Genomic DNA, 12,135 nt, shown 5'->3' with positions numbered 1-12,135 from the left:
ACAACTTCCATGTCCTTTGGATTCACGCAGGTTCTGCGGTTTTGAAAATCGCGTTGCCCCCAAACAAACATAGCCTACACTGTGAAATTAAGCAGATCCACTCAACCTTTTCGATTTCGGGAAACAACTTTAAAGCATAATTAAAGTAACTGAAAACAACATAACCTGGACCGTTTTTTGATGAAAAAGCACGCAACAAGTGTGCTGACATATTACAATGCAAACTCAAATAGGTAAACGCGAACTCTGATGCAATATCCTGTGCAGTACATACACAAGGGGGCTTGGCTCCCGGCGTAACCCGATCCACGCAGCTCGCCCTTTAAAGGAATAAGGGATGATCCCGGTGAATGGGGATCAGCGGCGCGGCGTCAACGTTGTCTGAACTGTGCATGTTAGGGAAAATAGCAAGAAAGGGATAGGAAAGAATGGGTTCTTAAAAGAGAGCATTGGGGAAGTACTGCGGAAAGGAGAGCAAGTGTGTAGCACAACGATCCGAGCGCCGTGATGTGAATTGCGGAGAGAAGGTGTCGGTGTGAAAGCGAGAGGTCCAGGAAAACGCGGAGAAATTCACAAGGTAATCGCTTTTATTCAAACGTGGAACTGTCTTTATATCGAACTGGGAGTTCGACAGCGGCGCGCTAAACTTCTGCAGCGCTTACTCGCGCGAGGGTCCTTCCTCCGCTGTGCACGAGATTGTCTGGGAATTCGGGATGAGACCCTTCATCTCGCCGCTTCTTGTAAATGAAATCAATGGAATCGGCAACAGTAGAGCAGCATCAGCTTTACCCTGACATGAGCAGGGTGCCGAACATGTTGTAGGTCAGGCGGATTATGGTAGCTCGAGAAAGTCTGTTCTTTGTAGCAGTTTCTCGTCTCATGCACCTGCACCGTGTGTATATTTTCAGCAGCAGTTACGTGGTCGCGGTATAGGGTTATTTGTGACGTTTAACGCGCTTTTCCACATTATTGTAAAAAATGTGCACGCGATTCCAAACTGTTCTATTCTGTCAGATAAGAATAACGACGCTAAAAAAAGTATTCATAGTCCTGAGTTCGTAATGTGTTTATTGTACTTATGTGTAAATGTTATTTCATTGTGTTCATGGATTTATGGGGTCATAATGTTAAATATTTATGATCAGTTGATAGCCCCATTGTTCCAAACTGTTTTGACTGAGCTTAATCTACATTTTACTACATTGGTTCCTGCTCAAATATAGGAACCATTTCGCTTTAATGTCTGGTTATTGTGCTGTTTTGACATCTTCACAAATATAATCTAAATACTCTCGACCTTAAGAGACTGTCACAGTGTTAATGAGCAGCTTGTTATCTAACTGATTGAGATGACAGGGAGTCAGTAAAGAGGATTTGGTAGGCTTTTGATCCAACTCCAATTCAACCGCACTGTACATCATACAGCCTTATTATTTCCCCAGTTATACCTTTATTAAATAAAATATAAAACTTGTTTTTTTTCATTTTACAAAACTGGAATACTTCACTGAGGGGCGTGTGATTATTGCAAGCTCACATCCTATTGTCTTATTACCGTCTTATTATTTTTTTATAACTATGCGTTTATGAAATAAAATACACTGTATTACTATAAATACACTACATTGCTAAATACACTATGTTACTGAACTGGAATCCTTCACGGAAGGGCATGTGATCATTACTAGCTCGCATCACCTCAGTGCATGATTCACCCTCCCCCTTTAGCCGTGTGTCACTAAATCAAACAACCTTTCTGTTACCTGGACCGTGTCTGCTCCTGGCTGCCTTTTGTCAGTTGCCAAAAAACTTCCCAGAGCAAACGTGACTGTGCTGTGGGTGACGGCGTATGCACCACAGGGTGCCCTCATTGTTGAGTGGGGGGCAGGGAGGGGGGGGGGGGTTGGCTTGTTGAGTGTTTTGTGTCAGTGCGGCGGACAGTGAGAGGAAGATGTTTACACCTCAGCGCGGAGGAATGTCTCGCGCTATATTTACTGCTCCGGCTGATAATGAGTGTGGCCAGTTTACGGAGGCCTGTCATTACTCCGCGCACCGCGCACGGCTTCCTCTGAGGCGTAGGTGGGGGCTCCCGCCGGCTCCCGAACGCCGCAGCTGCCGCCTTTTAAGAGAGTGAAATTAGGCTAAGCTGTGGAACGGCGGTCTGCTGTGTAGGCTGCCCGATATTTTTATGGTTTTTTTTTTTTTTTTTTGCTCCACGCTGCACACCGCGGCCGGGTTCATCTGTGTTCAGTGGCTCGTTCGCCGCCTCCACGAGGTGCCCCGACTTTCGCGGTCTGAGTTTTGTCAGTTGTTTGAGTGTCTGTGTGATTGTTAGGCCTCCAAAACCTAACATTCTGCCTACGTCGCCGTGATGTTTATGTGACACGGCAGTGCTGGCACTGAGAAACAGCGGTTGAATGTCACGTGTTTGCAGGTTTTCTGCTCCCTTATTTCTTGTTTTTTTATTTTTAATTTATTTTTTATTTTTTAAAGGATGGAATTCCCCTTCCTTCTTTCTGAATGTATGTGTTCCACACTTAAGCCGATGTCCATTTATGTGATCATAAACCTGGTATGGAAACAAAATGGAAAACCAGAACTCTGCTGTTGAGTCTGTTTTCAGTGGCTGAAACAAGCTTGCAGTAAAGCGATGTCTGTGTGTGTGTGTGTTTGGTGCCTGTGTGTGTGCGTGTGTGTGTGGTGTGCGAGCGTGTGCGTGGGAGTATTTTGCTAGGCAGGCTCCGTCCCATACCGCGGGACTGCTGCAGTGGAAGTGACGGTCACGGCCTTCCAAGTTTGGACTCTTTCGTTTTGTCCAAGTCCGCGCTTGCCAGCTCGCTCTTTATTTGCGCACGCCGGCACAGATTCATGCGCCCTTATTAAGGCGAGTCAGATCTCGACAGAGATAACGAATTAATTGGCTGAAAAAGTCTGCTGGCGTGACATCATCGAGTCTCTTTATTCGCTGACATCACCGCAGCTGTGGCGCTCAGCAGCTGGGGAGGAGGAGGAGGAGGAAGAGGAGGAGGAGGGCGGCGTGTGCTTGCTTGTGCATGCGTGTCTGTGTCGGCGTCTGCGTGCCTGCGTGTGCATCTGGGGACTGTGTGCATACGATGGAACTTTGGCCCTGCACACCGTCTCTGTTCTGACTCGTAACTGAAAGTAACTTGGGGGGGCACTTGCTTTTCATACCCCCCCCCCCCCTTTAAAAAAAGGCAGATGTGGACCTGCTTTTTAATCAGGTCCACAGCTGCAAGCCCCCAAGATGCTTGGGACAATAGTCTGAGGCTCCAGTTCTTGATTGTAAGAGCCTGATTCTTTGGCCACGACCGCTTTTCCATTTTATATATATATATTTTTTTGCTATGAGACAAAAGGCATGAATTCAAGATAATGATCCCAACAAATGCAATCAATATAGCAGGGATTTTATTTGTATTTATCCACCAGTGCGTTGTTTTTATTATGAAGATCCAGTGTGTCAGTTTTTATTGTCCTGCAGAAATGTATGATGACAAAATGAATTATGTCATTTGTCGTGTTTTAATGGCATTCTTGTGTTGGGCCTGTGTGGTTGGGTTTGGGTCCTGCTCTTGACCGACATAATATCTTTAATTTTAAGGAGCCTGTTGCAGTTTCAGTTTAAGCATTTCCTGGGTGCCTGGCCTCCCCTCACGTACCAAACCACTCCAAAAGCGGCCTTTGTCTGGCCCTGACTTGCCGATGTGGATCTGGACAAATTACAGTCATTGGTGTTTGACTTCCGCCGGTCTGTCACCCTGTATTTGCACTTGTGCAGAGTTTCCCAAGGACTCCCGTCCCTTAGATGTTTTTTTTTAAAAAAAAGTGCTATTCAAGCCTGTTTCCTGGAATGAGAATGAATGGCAGTCCCCACAGTGGGGGGTTCATATCTGGGGTTGGTTTGAAGCTTTGTGTACCTTGTCATCAGGCAAGTGCTGGCTGTGTGGAAAAAAAAAAAAGTGAAACTTCAGCAAAAAAAAAGAAGAAAAAAAAGTCCATTGGACAAAAAACTAATTAAGAAAAAAAAAAAAAAAACGATTCCGTTCTGCCTCTTAATAATTGTCATCTCACCTTTTGATAAAAGTCTAAAGTCAGCATTTTGGAGGTCGTGAAGTGGGTGGTAGAATTAAAGAGAGTAACAGCAATTCCCAGCCAGTGTGAGTTAAATCTGTTCAGTTGTGCTGGTTTTGCTCCAGAAAACCAGGTCACGTGTGTCTTGGGCCACTGGTCTGAGTGGTTCTGCACACTGCTGAATCCATTACATTACATTGCAGGCATTTACCAGAAACTCTTATCCAGAGTGACACACACAACTTTTTACATAGCATTTACTATTGCATCCATTTATACAGCTGGATATATACTGAAGCAATGCAGGTTAAGTACTTTGCTCTAGGGTACGAAGGCAGCATCCAACCTGGAAATCAATCCTGTGACCTTTATTGCCTTATAGAAGAGAGACTATATCCGCACACTGTTTTTTCTGCTCCCAAAGTGATTTAATGGTACAACGTTTCGACCTCAAAGGTCTTCGTCAGGTACATCAACTAGAACATGTGTCTGGGTGGAGATATATCTATAAACTATCTATAAAGATATATATATATATAAACAGTGTGCGGATATACTCTCTCTTCTATACTAACCATTTTTTTAAAATCCTGCACCTGTTTATCCTGAATATTTCGGATGTGCGTGCATTCCCCCGGACTGCATCTGTAACCTTTATCTGCCTCACCCATTATACAGCACTGTTGCTATACAGCCAATGAGGTGCTGTGCTTCTTCGCCACGGCCAGCGATGACCAAAGCCTCTGCGCTTCCTGTGTGCCCGCTACAAAATGGCCAATAACACTCTCTGGACTCTTGACTTGATGACCCTCGACGTTCTGACCCGATGGAGACCACGCCGTTTCGAAATGTCGGTTTGTAAACCGGCTGACTCTCTGGGAGTGTCTGCTACGTTCTGAGATGCCTGCCCCGCCCCCCCCCCCCCCCCCGAGTCTCCCGAGCCTCCCCCCCCCCCCCACGGGAAGACTTCGGCGCTGGTCGTGGAGGTGGTCCGAGGGGAAGGGGTAGCAGCTCCTCCCCTGGTTCAAGCCGTCCTGGAAAATGCCCTCGGGGGGAATTAGCACGCCCCTGCCGAAATGTCTTTAGCCGGCAAATGGCTTGTTTGCAACCAGCTGTCATCTTGTCGGCATGTGGACGCCTCCTCCGGTGGAACCGGCGTCCTTTCAGCTCCCCCCTCTCTTTTCTCTTTCTCTTGCCTCCTTTCATCCCTCCTTTTCTCTCTCTTTCACTCCACGCCATCATCCCCTTCCAGCCCGTCATATTCCCTTTCCTGGTTTCTTTCCCTTTTTGAAGAACAACAGCAAAAAAAAAAAAAAAAAAATCAGAAAATCTGGATAGTGTGTAGTTTGCAGTTCTTCTTTCCTTCTTTTTATTTTTTATTTTATAGCATTTCTGTAATTTGTCAGCAAGCCTGTAGTTATAACCATGATAATTGCAGAGCAAGCGCTGAACTTTTATATTCTGCACTTTGAACCTCGGCTCTGCTGGACAGTCCCGTCTCAGTTCCTTGCTTTCCTTCGGCGTCGATCGCGTCTTTGGGAACGCGAGGCGTAGCGCGTCGCTAGCAGCGAGCAGGTTGAGCCTACTCTTTAAAATGTTTACGCTTCCCCGACCGTGTCGTAAAAAAAAAAGTTTTCAAATAGAATTTTGCTCTATTTATGTCTGGAAATTTCACACTGCGCAACAATATGACCCTAATACCCTCCGCTGAACATTTTACGACAGAAATCTTTTTCTGTGCGCATTAATTTTAGACATTAGTGGTTCGTGAATTTTTTGTGGCGCTGTATCGTAAAGAATATTTATAGCTGTTTGGATCAGCGCTGTAGAGATTAGGCAGATCCATGAAAATGCTTTTTTTTTTTTTTTTTTACTTTAAAAAAAAAAAGTTTGATTCTTTGGTGTCCTCCCCCACATTGTGTTATTAGTCATCCACCCTGAAGACCCTTTTTGCAGATTTCAGGCTGGGTGTCTGTGCCAAAAGCTGTGTACATGGTCCAGCCGTTTCACCTGTGGGACGGGTGCGTGTGAGCGCTCAGCCGGTGAAATGGCTGCCTCTCATTCTCTCCCAAAAAAAAAAATTGTTGTCCCGCCTCGGGTTCCCACATTTTCGAGGCCCTACATTCATTCCGGCGCATTCTTCCTCTTTCTTTACCCGGGGCCAGCTCAGCGCCTCCCTAATACCCTTAATGAGACTGTCATGCAGAAAGACACTCACCCCTATTGTGTTGCGTTAGATACCATTTCACCCATGGCTTGTAATTAAGAAGGGATTGGATTGACAGGGATAGTTGTGGTGGTTGTCGGGGAGGGAGGGAGGGTGGGAGGGAGGGTGGGAGTGGGGGCAGGGGGTGATGGCGGGTGATGGTGGGTAAAAGCAGCAAGAACAGAGCTCGATTCGCCCTGGAACATCTAAAAGGGCATCTAAAAGTCAGCCGGATCTGATCCAACCGAGGGTAGGGGGAAAGGGGGGAATTGGGGATGCCCCCGCACCCCGTTTGGGAATCCCCCCCTCCCTCCGCCTGCTCCAGAGGGGGGTTCATTCCCCCCCCCCCCGGCCTGAGCTGCTCTCTGAAGCGGCGGTCCGCGAACCCCCGCGCTGCCCGCCGGGCGGGGTTCTGCGCTCGGACAGGAAGCTTTTGTTTAACCGTGTCATCGTGATCTCACGGGCTGAAGGCGAAGCGTAACTCGCCTTCCTTTTCCTGGGTGAACCGCGCGGAGTCTGCTCAGCCCGAAGAACAAGAAGAAGGAGAAGAAGAAGAAGGGGGACAAAAGAAAAGAAAAGAGAGGGAATAAAATGAGAACTTGCTCTCGGTGCTAATTTCAGAGTCTTTAGAAGTGCCTTAGAAGAGCTGTCAGCAGTCTCTTCTCTTATGACTCATAGTCATACATTACCCTGGGAGGTTTTTGCTGGAGTTTATGCAGGGTGAATGGAAAGAAAGCAGAGAGAGTTTTTGGCTTAGAGTCTGGGTCAAAAATGGAAACCCTCCCCCCCCCCCCTCCCCACCCCCCCCATGAGGTACTCCTGAGGTAGATTAGATTTAAGAAGTTGTTGTTTCATGTGGTATTATGACCTGTCCGCTCACTTCCCCGGGCTTCTGGTTCTGCTTGTCCTGTCTTCTCTCCTTGCGGAGGTGGTAATTGGAGAAGGCAAAGATAGCCACTGACCTGAAGAGCCACGGTTGAGTTAAACTGGTGGAATATAGCCTGGTGTACGTGAGTGTGCGTGTCTGTGTGTGTGTGTGTGTGTTTGTGTGTGCGTGTATGTGTGCATGTCTGTGTGTGTGTGTGTGTGTGTGTGTGTGCGCATGTGTGCCTGCCTGTATGTGTCTGTGTGTGTGTGTGCGTGTGCGCTTGTGTGTGTGTGTGTGCATGTGCATGTGCATGTGTGTTTGTGTGTGTGTGTGTATGTGTGCGTGTGTGCATGTGCTTGAGTGTTTGTGTGTGTGTGTTTATGTGCATGTGAATGTGTGCTGCCTGTCTGTGTGTGTCTGTGTGTGCACATGTGCGCAGCCAGTGACCTGGTGCTGTTTGTTCCCGCAGGGCCATGTACGTGTGTGTGTGTGTGTGTGCATGTGTGTGTGTGTATGTGTATGTGTATGTGTGTGTGTGTGTGTGTGTGTGTATGTGTGTGTCTCTATGTGTGTATGTGCGTGTGCAGTCAGTGATGAGGAGCTGTTTGTTCCTGCAGGGCCGTGAGCGCGTGCGCGTTTGGAAGGCGGGGTTTCGATGGCGGACGTTGTGGAGAGCTCCGGGACCGGAACGCTGGGGCTGGAGGCCATGGACTGGCAGAAGCGCTGCGTTGCCCTGGAGATGCAGCTGCTGCGGTTCCGTCTGCAGGCCGGGAAGATCCGGGAGCTCCTGGCGGAAAAGGTGAGAGCGCGCGCGCATGTGCGCGCGCGGAGAGAGCGGCGTGGCATACCCGCGCACTGCGCCGCCGCTAACGCTAACGAGGAACGCCATCCCGCCAAAACACTTTCACTCTCTGCCCGCCGTCTCCGCCACCTCGCAGTAAGACATCCGGCGTCAATTAAACTCTTAACAGAGTTTATACGAGTCCACCTGAGCCACCGTGGACCCCTGTGAACTCTGTAAGAGTTGATTTAACACTGAGCGCTGTTTTCACAGTGCTGCTCGCTGCCGGTGTCCTAGTTCTCAGTTTTCACGGGCTGTTCTTTGGGAACCCCCGGTTGGTTTGGGCTGATGCACACGGCGGGACAGGTCTGTGTGATGGAGTAGCCCCCCCCCCCCACCCCCCCGGTCCCCACGTGCAACATTCTTCACGCTGTCGTAACGCATTGACTTCCACCACTGTAAGAAACGGTTAAACTGTAAAGGCTTGGCAGGGAGCCAGAGAGGAGCGTTCGGAGAAAACCACTGAGTCGTGTGAGCGTGTATTTGAGCGAAAACACAGTTCTGTGCCTGTGTGTGTGTGTGTGTGTGTGTGGGCGTGCATGTGCGCGATCATGTGTTTCGGACAAAATGTCGTTTTTTTTGTGCGCAAATGTAAATCTATAATTTATAGCAAATACAACAAATGGAAAATTCCGTGGAAAAAACCAGGATGGAAAGTGTTTGCATAAACTTGCGGTTGGCTGAGGGCATCAGCTAACTAGCTCCTGCAAGCACATACAGTGCAGTGCTATTTATGTCTTTAACACCATGGCTAGTGCTCAGTGTTGTTATTTGCATGATTATAGGACAGAACAAAAATATCTATATCTCACTATTCCAGGTGGAGACATAATCAAGTGACCATGTTTACCTGGGTACAGAAGTACCAACTGTTAAAAAAGAAAAGAAAAGAAAAGGCCATTGGGTTTAGTCAGTGCTGAGCTTTCCCTTAAAAACAAGGCCAAACCCAATTAACTCACATTGTGAATTTCTTCCCCTCTAGAACAAGCTGTTGTGTGTAATTAGAAGTAATGGTCAGTTTACTCACCGAGAATACGCCCTGAAAGATTTTCATTGACTACTCACTGTAAAAGCTTTATGTATTAATTTAATATGTATTTTAAAGGTGCTGTGTCTCTTGTTTTGTTTGTATAAAATTTGTCAGTGAAGTTTTTTTCTGTTTTATTGGAATATTTAATTTGGCACTTGTGTGTCATAGGAAAAAATGAAAAGGGTGTGGATGAAGCCAAAGGGTATTTCCATATTTTGTTTATTTTTTCTTAGCAACTTAAACAAATAAGCCACACTGTGCGTCATTAGGTTAAATCTAATATGGCTTATTGTGTTTTGCGCAATCCTTGATCCGAAACGTGCACGCTAGAGGAAAAAAACAAGCGAGGGCAAATAGCTGAGGAGGCTCGAATGGATCCGATCGTCCTCGTTCCGTTGTGGTTCGGTCGGCAGGATGTTTACAATCCAAACGCAGATAATAGAGGAAGGAGGTTACTGACGGGACACTCGAAGGAGCTCGTCCCATTGGTCGGTTTTGGTCTCCGCTCCTGTCAGTCTGGGACCTCGGGTCAACCCGGGACCCCATACTGTTTTTTTGGGGAATTTTTTGTTTTTTTTTAAGTGACCTTTTGGGTTTTGCTGTGGGGTTACTGGGGCAGGAAGGGAGCAGAACAGCGCTCTGCCGCCGCGACCGATCACAAAGTAGCTGCTAAAAAAGGAAAGGTACGGGGAGGAAAATGGGATCATGGCGAAGGGGTCGGTTGCAGCATTAGGGTAATGCTAGTATCAGGGTTCGTTCTGTTTTGCAGAATCCTTGATCCGAAACATGCACGCAAGAGGAAATAACAAGCGAGAGCAAATTGCTGAGGAGGCTGGAATGGATCCGACGATCCTCATTCCGTCTTAGTCCAGTCCGGTCGGTTTTTTTGTATTCTGTAGTGTTTTCGTGGCTTTTGTGATTTTGCTGCAATAAGAGTTTCCCATCAGGGACGATAAAGTCTGAACTGAACTGAACTGAACTGAACTGAACTGCTTTTGTGTTCACCAGCTGCTCAACAGGCTTCGCGTACGAAAACAACGCAGCCTGTCCAGCTCTGTGGATAATCTAGAGCAAGAGGACAGGCCTGGATTGAGAACAGACTGAGATGTTAGGATCCTGTTGGTCGTTAAAAATTTATTTGCCTGTGATCAAAGAGACTGCTTTATTAAACACCATTCACAAAGGAAACCTTATACATCTATTTATTCAGTATCAATTCGGACATTTCTGATTTTATATACAGTTGTGTTGCTCAAAATGGCTAATTATAATAATAAAAGTTAGGCTTATTTTATTTAATTGGATGCTAAAAAGTACTTTGTATCACAAATACAAATACAAATACAAAAATGCATGTTTTTCAGGCTTACTGGCCTCTGCTTCTCTAAATTGGCTCTTAGATACAGATGAATCCGGAAAAATACTTTCTTTCATGAAAAACGCAATTTTAACTTTTCACAAGGTAATGAACTAGTCCAGTGTTAAATACAGTCAATTTTTCACCTGTGTTTAACTTAGTTCTTTAACTTTTTGTGTATTGAAAAACAAGTAGAGAAAATGCATCACTTGCGTAGGCTCATATATCATCAATATTATCTTGTGTAAAAAATCTGAACATTTTCTGGAAGTTTCTTGTGTGGGAGTATCATAGTGTTTTTGTCATTGTACATAGGCTGTCCATAAATTAAGCACACGAATGACCAAAAAATTGGAGTCAGAAGTCTCACGTTTCCTGAGAGGTTAGCGTATCCGTCTGATTGACTCACACAGACCACAGTCCTTAGGGACTCTGTGTTTTTTTCCGGGTTGTTTATAGTTAAACGGTTTTGGGGCTATTTAGCATACTTTCTCCATGCCTCACTGTAACGAACTGTGATTAATCTAATTAAAAAGGTTCGAGTCCCTTTGATGATCATACCGCATGGACCAGTGTGGTATTAAAGTACTCAAAGAGAGCTTCATCACCTCCAGCTTCCCAACAGAACCCCAGGAAGAAAATGTCCGCCAGCGAAGCCTGAGCCTTCCTTCCTGTGGTTGTAACCCCATTAAACGCGAACATGAGTCAAATCTGATTCATTTGTGACCGAGGGGACGTGAGGCATGGTTTGCTCTTTCCTGTTTCTGTAATAAAAAAAAAGGTTAGCTCATATTTTTTTGGGTTTTCGGATATCATTTCGGTTTTAGTGTATGTTTTTCACTGGCCCGGATAGTTTTTTTTTTTTGCATGTGACGAAGGATGTTTTTGATATTTAGAGAAGTCTCTGATGGCCGGTCCACTTTTAAATGGCAGTTATAAGTTATATATAATTGTAGTCAAAAACAAGAAAATACACTTCTGGTAACTAAAGTGGCTTGCACAGAAAGCTTCTGACCACAGGCTAGACATAAGAGCAAATCAATCTAATAGCGTTTATTTACAATTATAAATGTCACTTTTTATATTGAGCCAGTGCTTCCATACCAGTACTTCTTCATGAGTTCAACAGTCTCAGGTTGCACTCGCCATCGGAAAGAGTTCCAACCGAGCATGAGATTAACATAATTTTTGGAAAATAATCTGGTAATATACATACGTACAAGCTCTGAAAGCATAACGTCACTGTACAAGCTACTCCAGAGTTATTTGAAGTTTATTTTCTAGCTTTATATCACATGCCCCCTCAATGGCCTAAACCTGACATTTTAAAGCTGGTAGTTATCAGAAATGTCTGGAAATATCCATTCGTTGCATGTTAGAAAATGCCTGGGCTGTTCGAAGAAATACACTAAAACTTGAAATAATCAACAACAAAAAAAAAAACAAGAAAGTGAACTGTCCCTTTAAGGGGATCTCTAAAGGAAAGAGTGGAATACATGCACATACAAGGGGTCATAATGACCTGTAGTGAGTGCAGACTGTAGTATTCTGTGCCTTGTGACTGATTTTGGGATCAGTGCACCACACAGACCCTGTGCCTCTGCCCGTTGTTATTTTAAAAGAGGAAATCAAAGATCGCTCTGGGGAGCAGGAGCGAAGGGCTGACTCTGTTTCTACGGAAACCCACGTCCGTGGAATTAAAACCACAGGTGAGGGCGGGAGCGTCAGAGAGAGAGAGAGA

At 45.8% G+C, this 12,135-nt stretch overlaps 1 protein-coding gene across 1 annotated transcript in view; it reads left to right on the top strand.

Moving 5' to 3' along the window:
- The first annotated feature begins 262 nt into the window (after window positions 1-262).
- Window positions 263-12,135, top strand: part of plekhh1 (pleckstrin homology domain containing, family H (with MyTH4 domain) member 1) — a 45,401-nt gene continuing 33,528 nt past the window's right edge. Inside the window, exons 1-2 of the mRNA XM_035380914.1 lie at window positions 263-577; window positions 7,784-7,965. Of these exons, the coding sequence (XP_035236805.1) occupies window positions 7,822-7,965 (144 nt within the window). The 5' untranslated portion in view covers window positions 263-577; window positions 7,784-7,821. The remainder of the gene's footprint in view (window positions 578-7,783; window positions 7,966-12,135) is intronic.

The sequence above is a fragment of the Anguilla anguilla genome, chromosome 1, assembly GCF_013347855.1.
Source record: "Anguilla anguilla isolate fAngAng1 chromosome 1, fAngAng1.pri, whole genome shotgun sequence".
Classification (NCBI taxonomy): Eukaryota; Metazoa; Chordata; class Actinopteri; order Anguilliformes; family Anguillidae; genus Anguilla; species Anguilla anguilla.
This window is presented reverse-complemented; position numbering and strand designations above follow the sequence as displayed.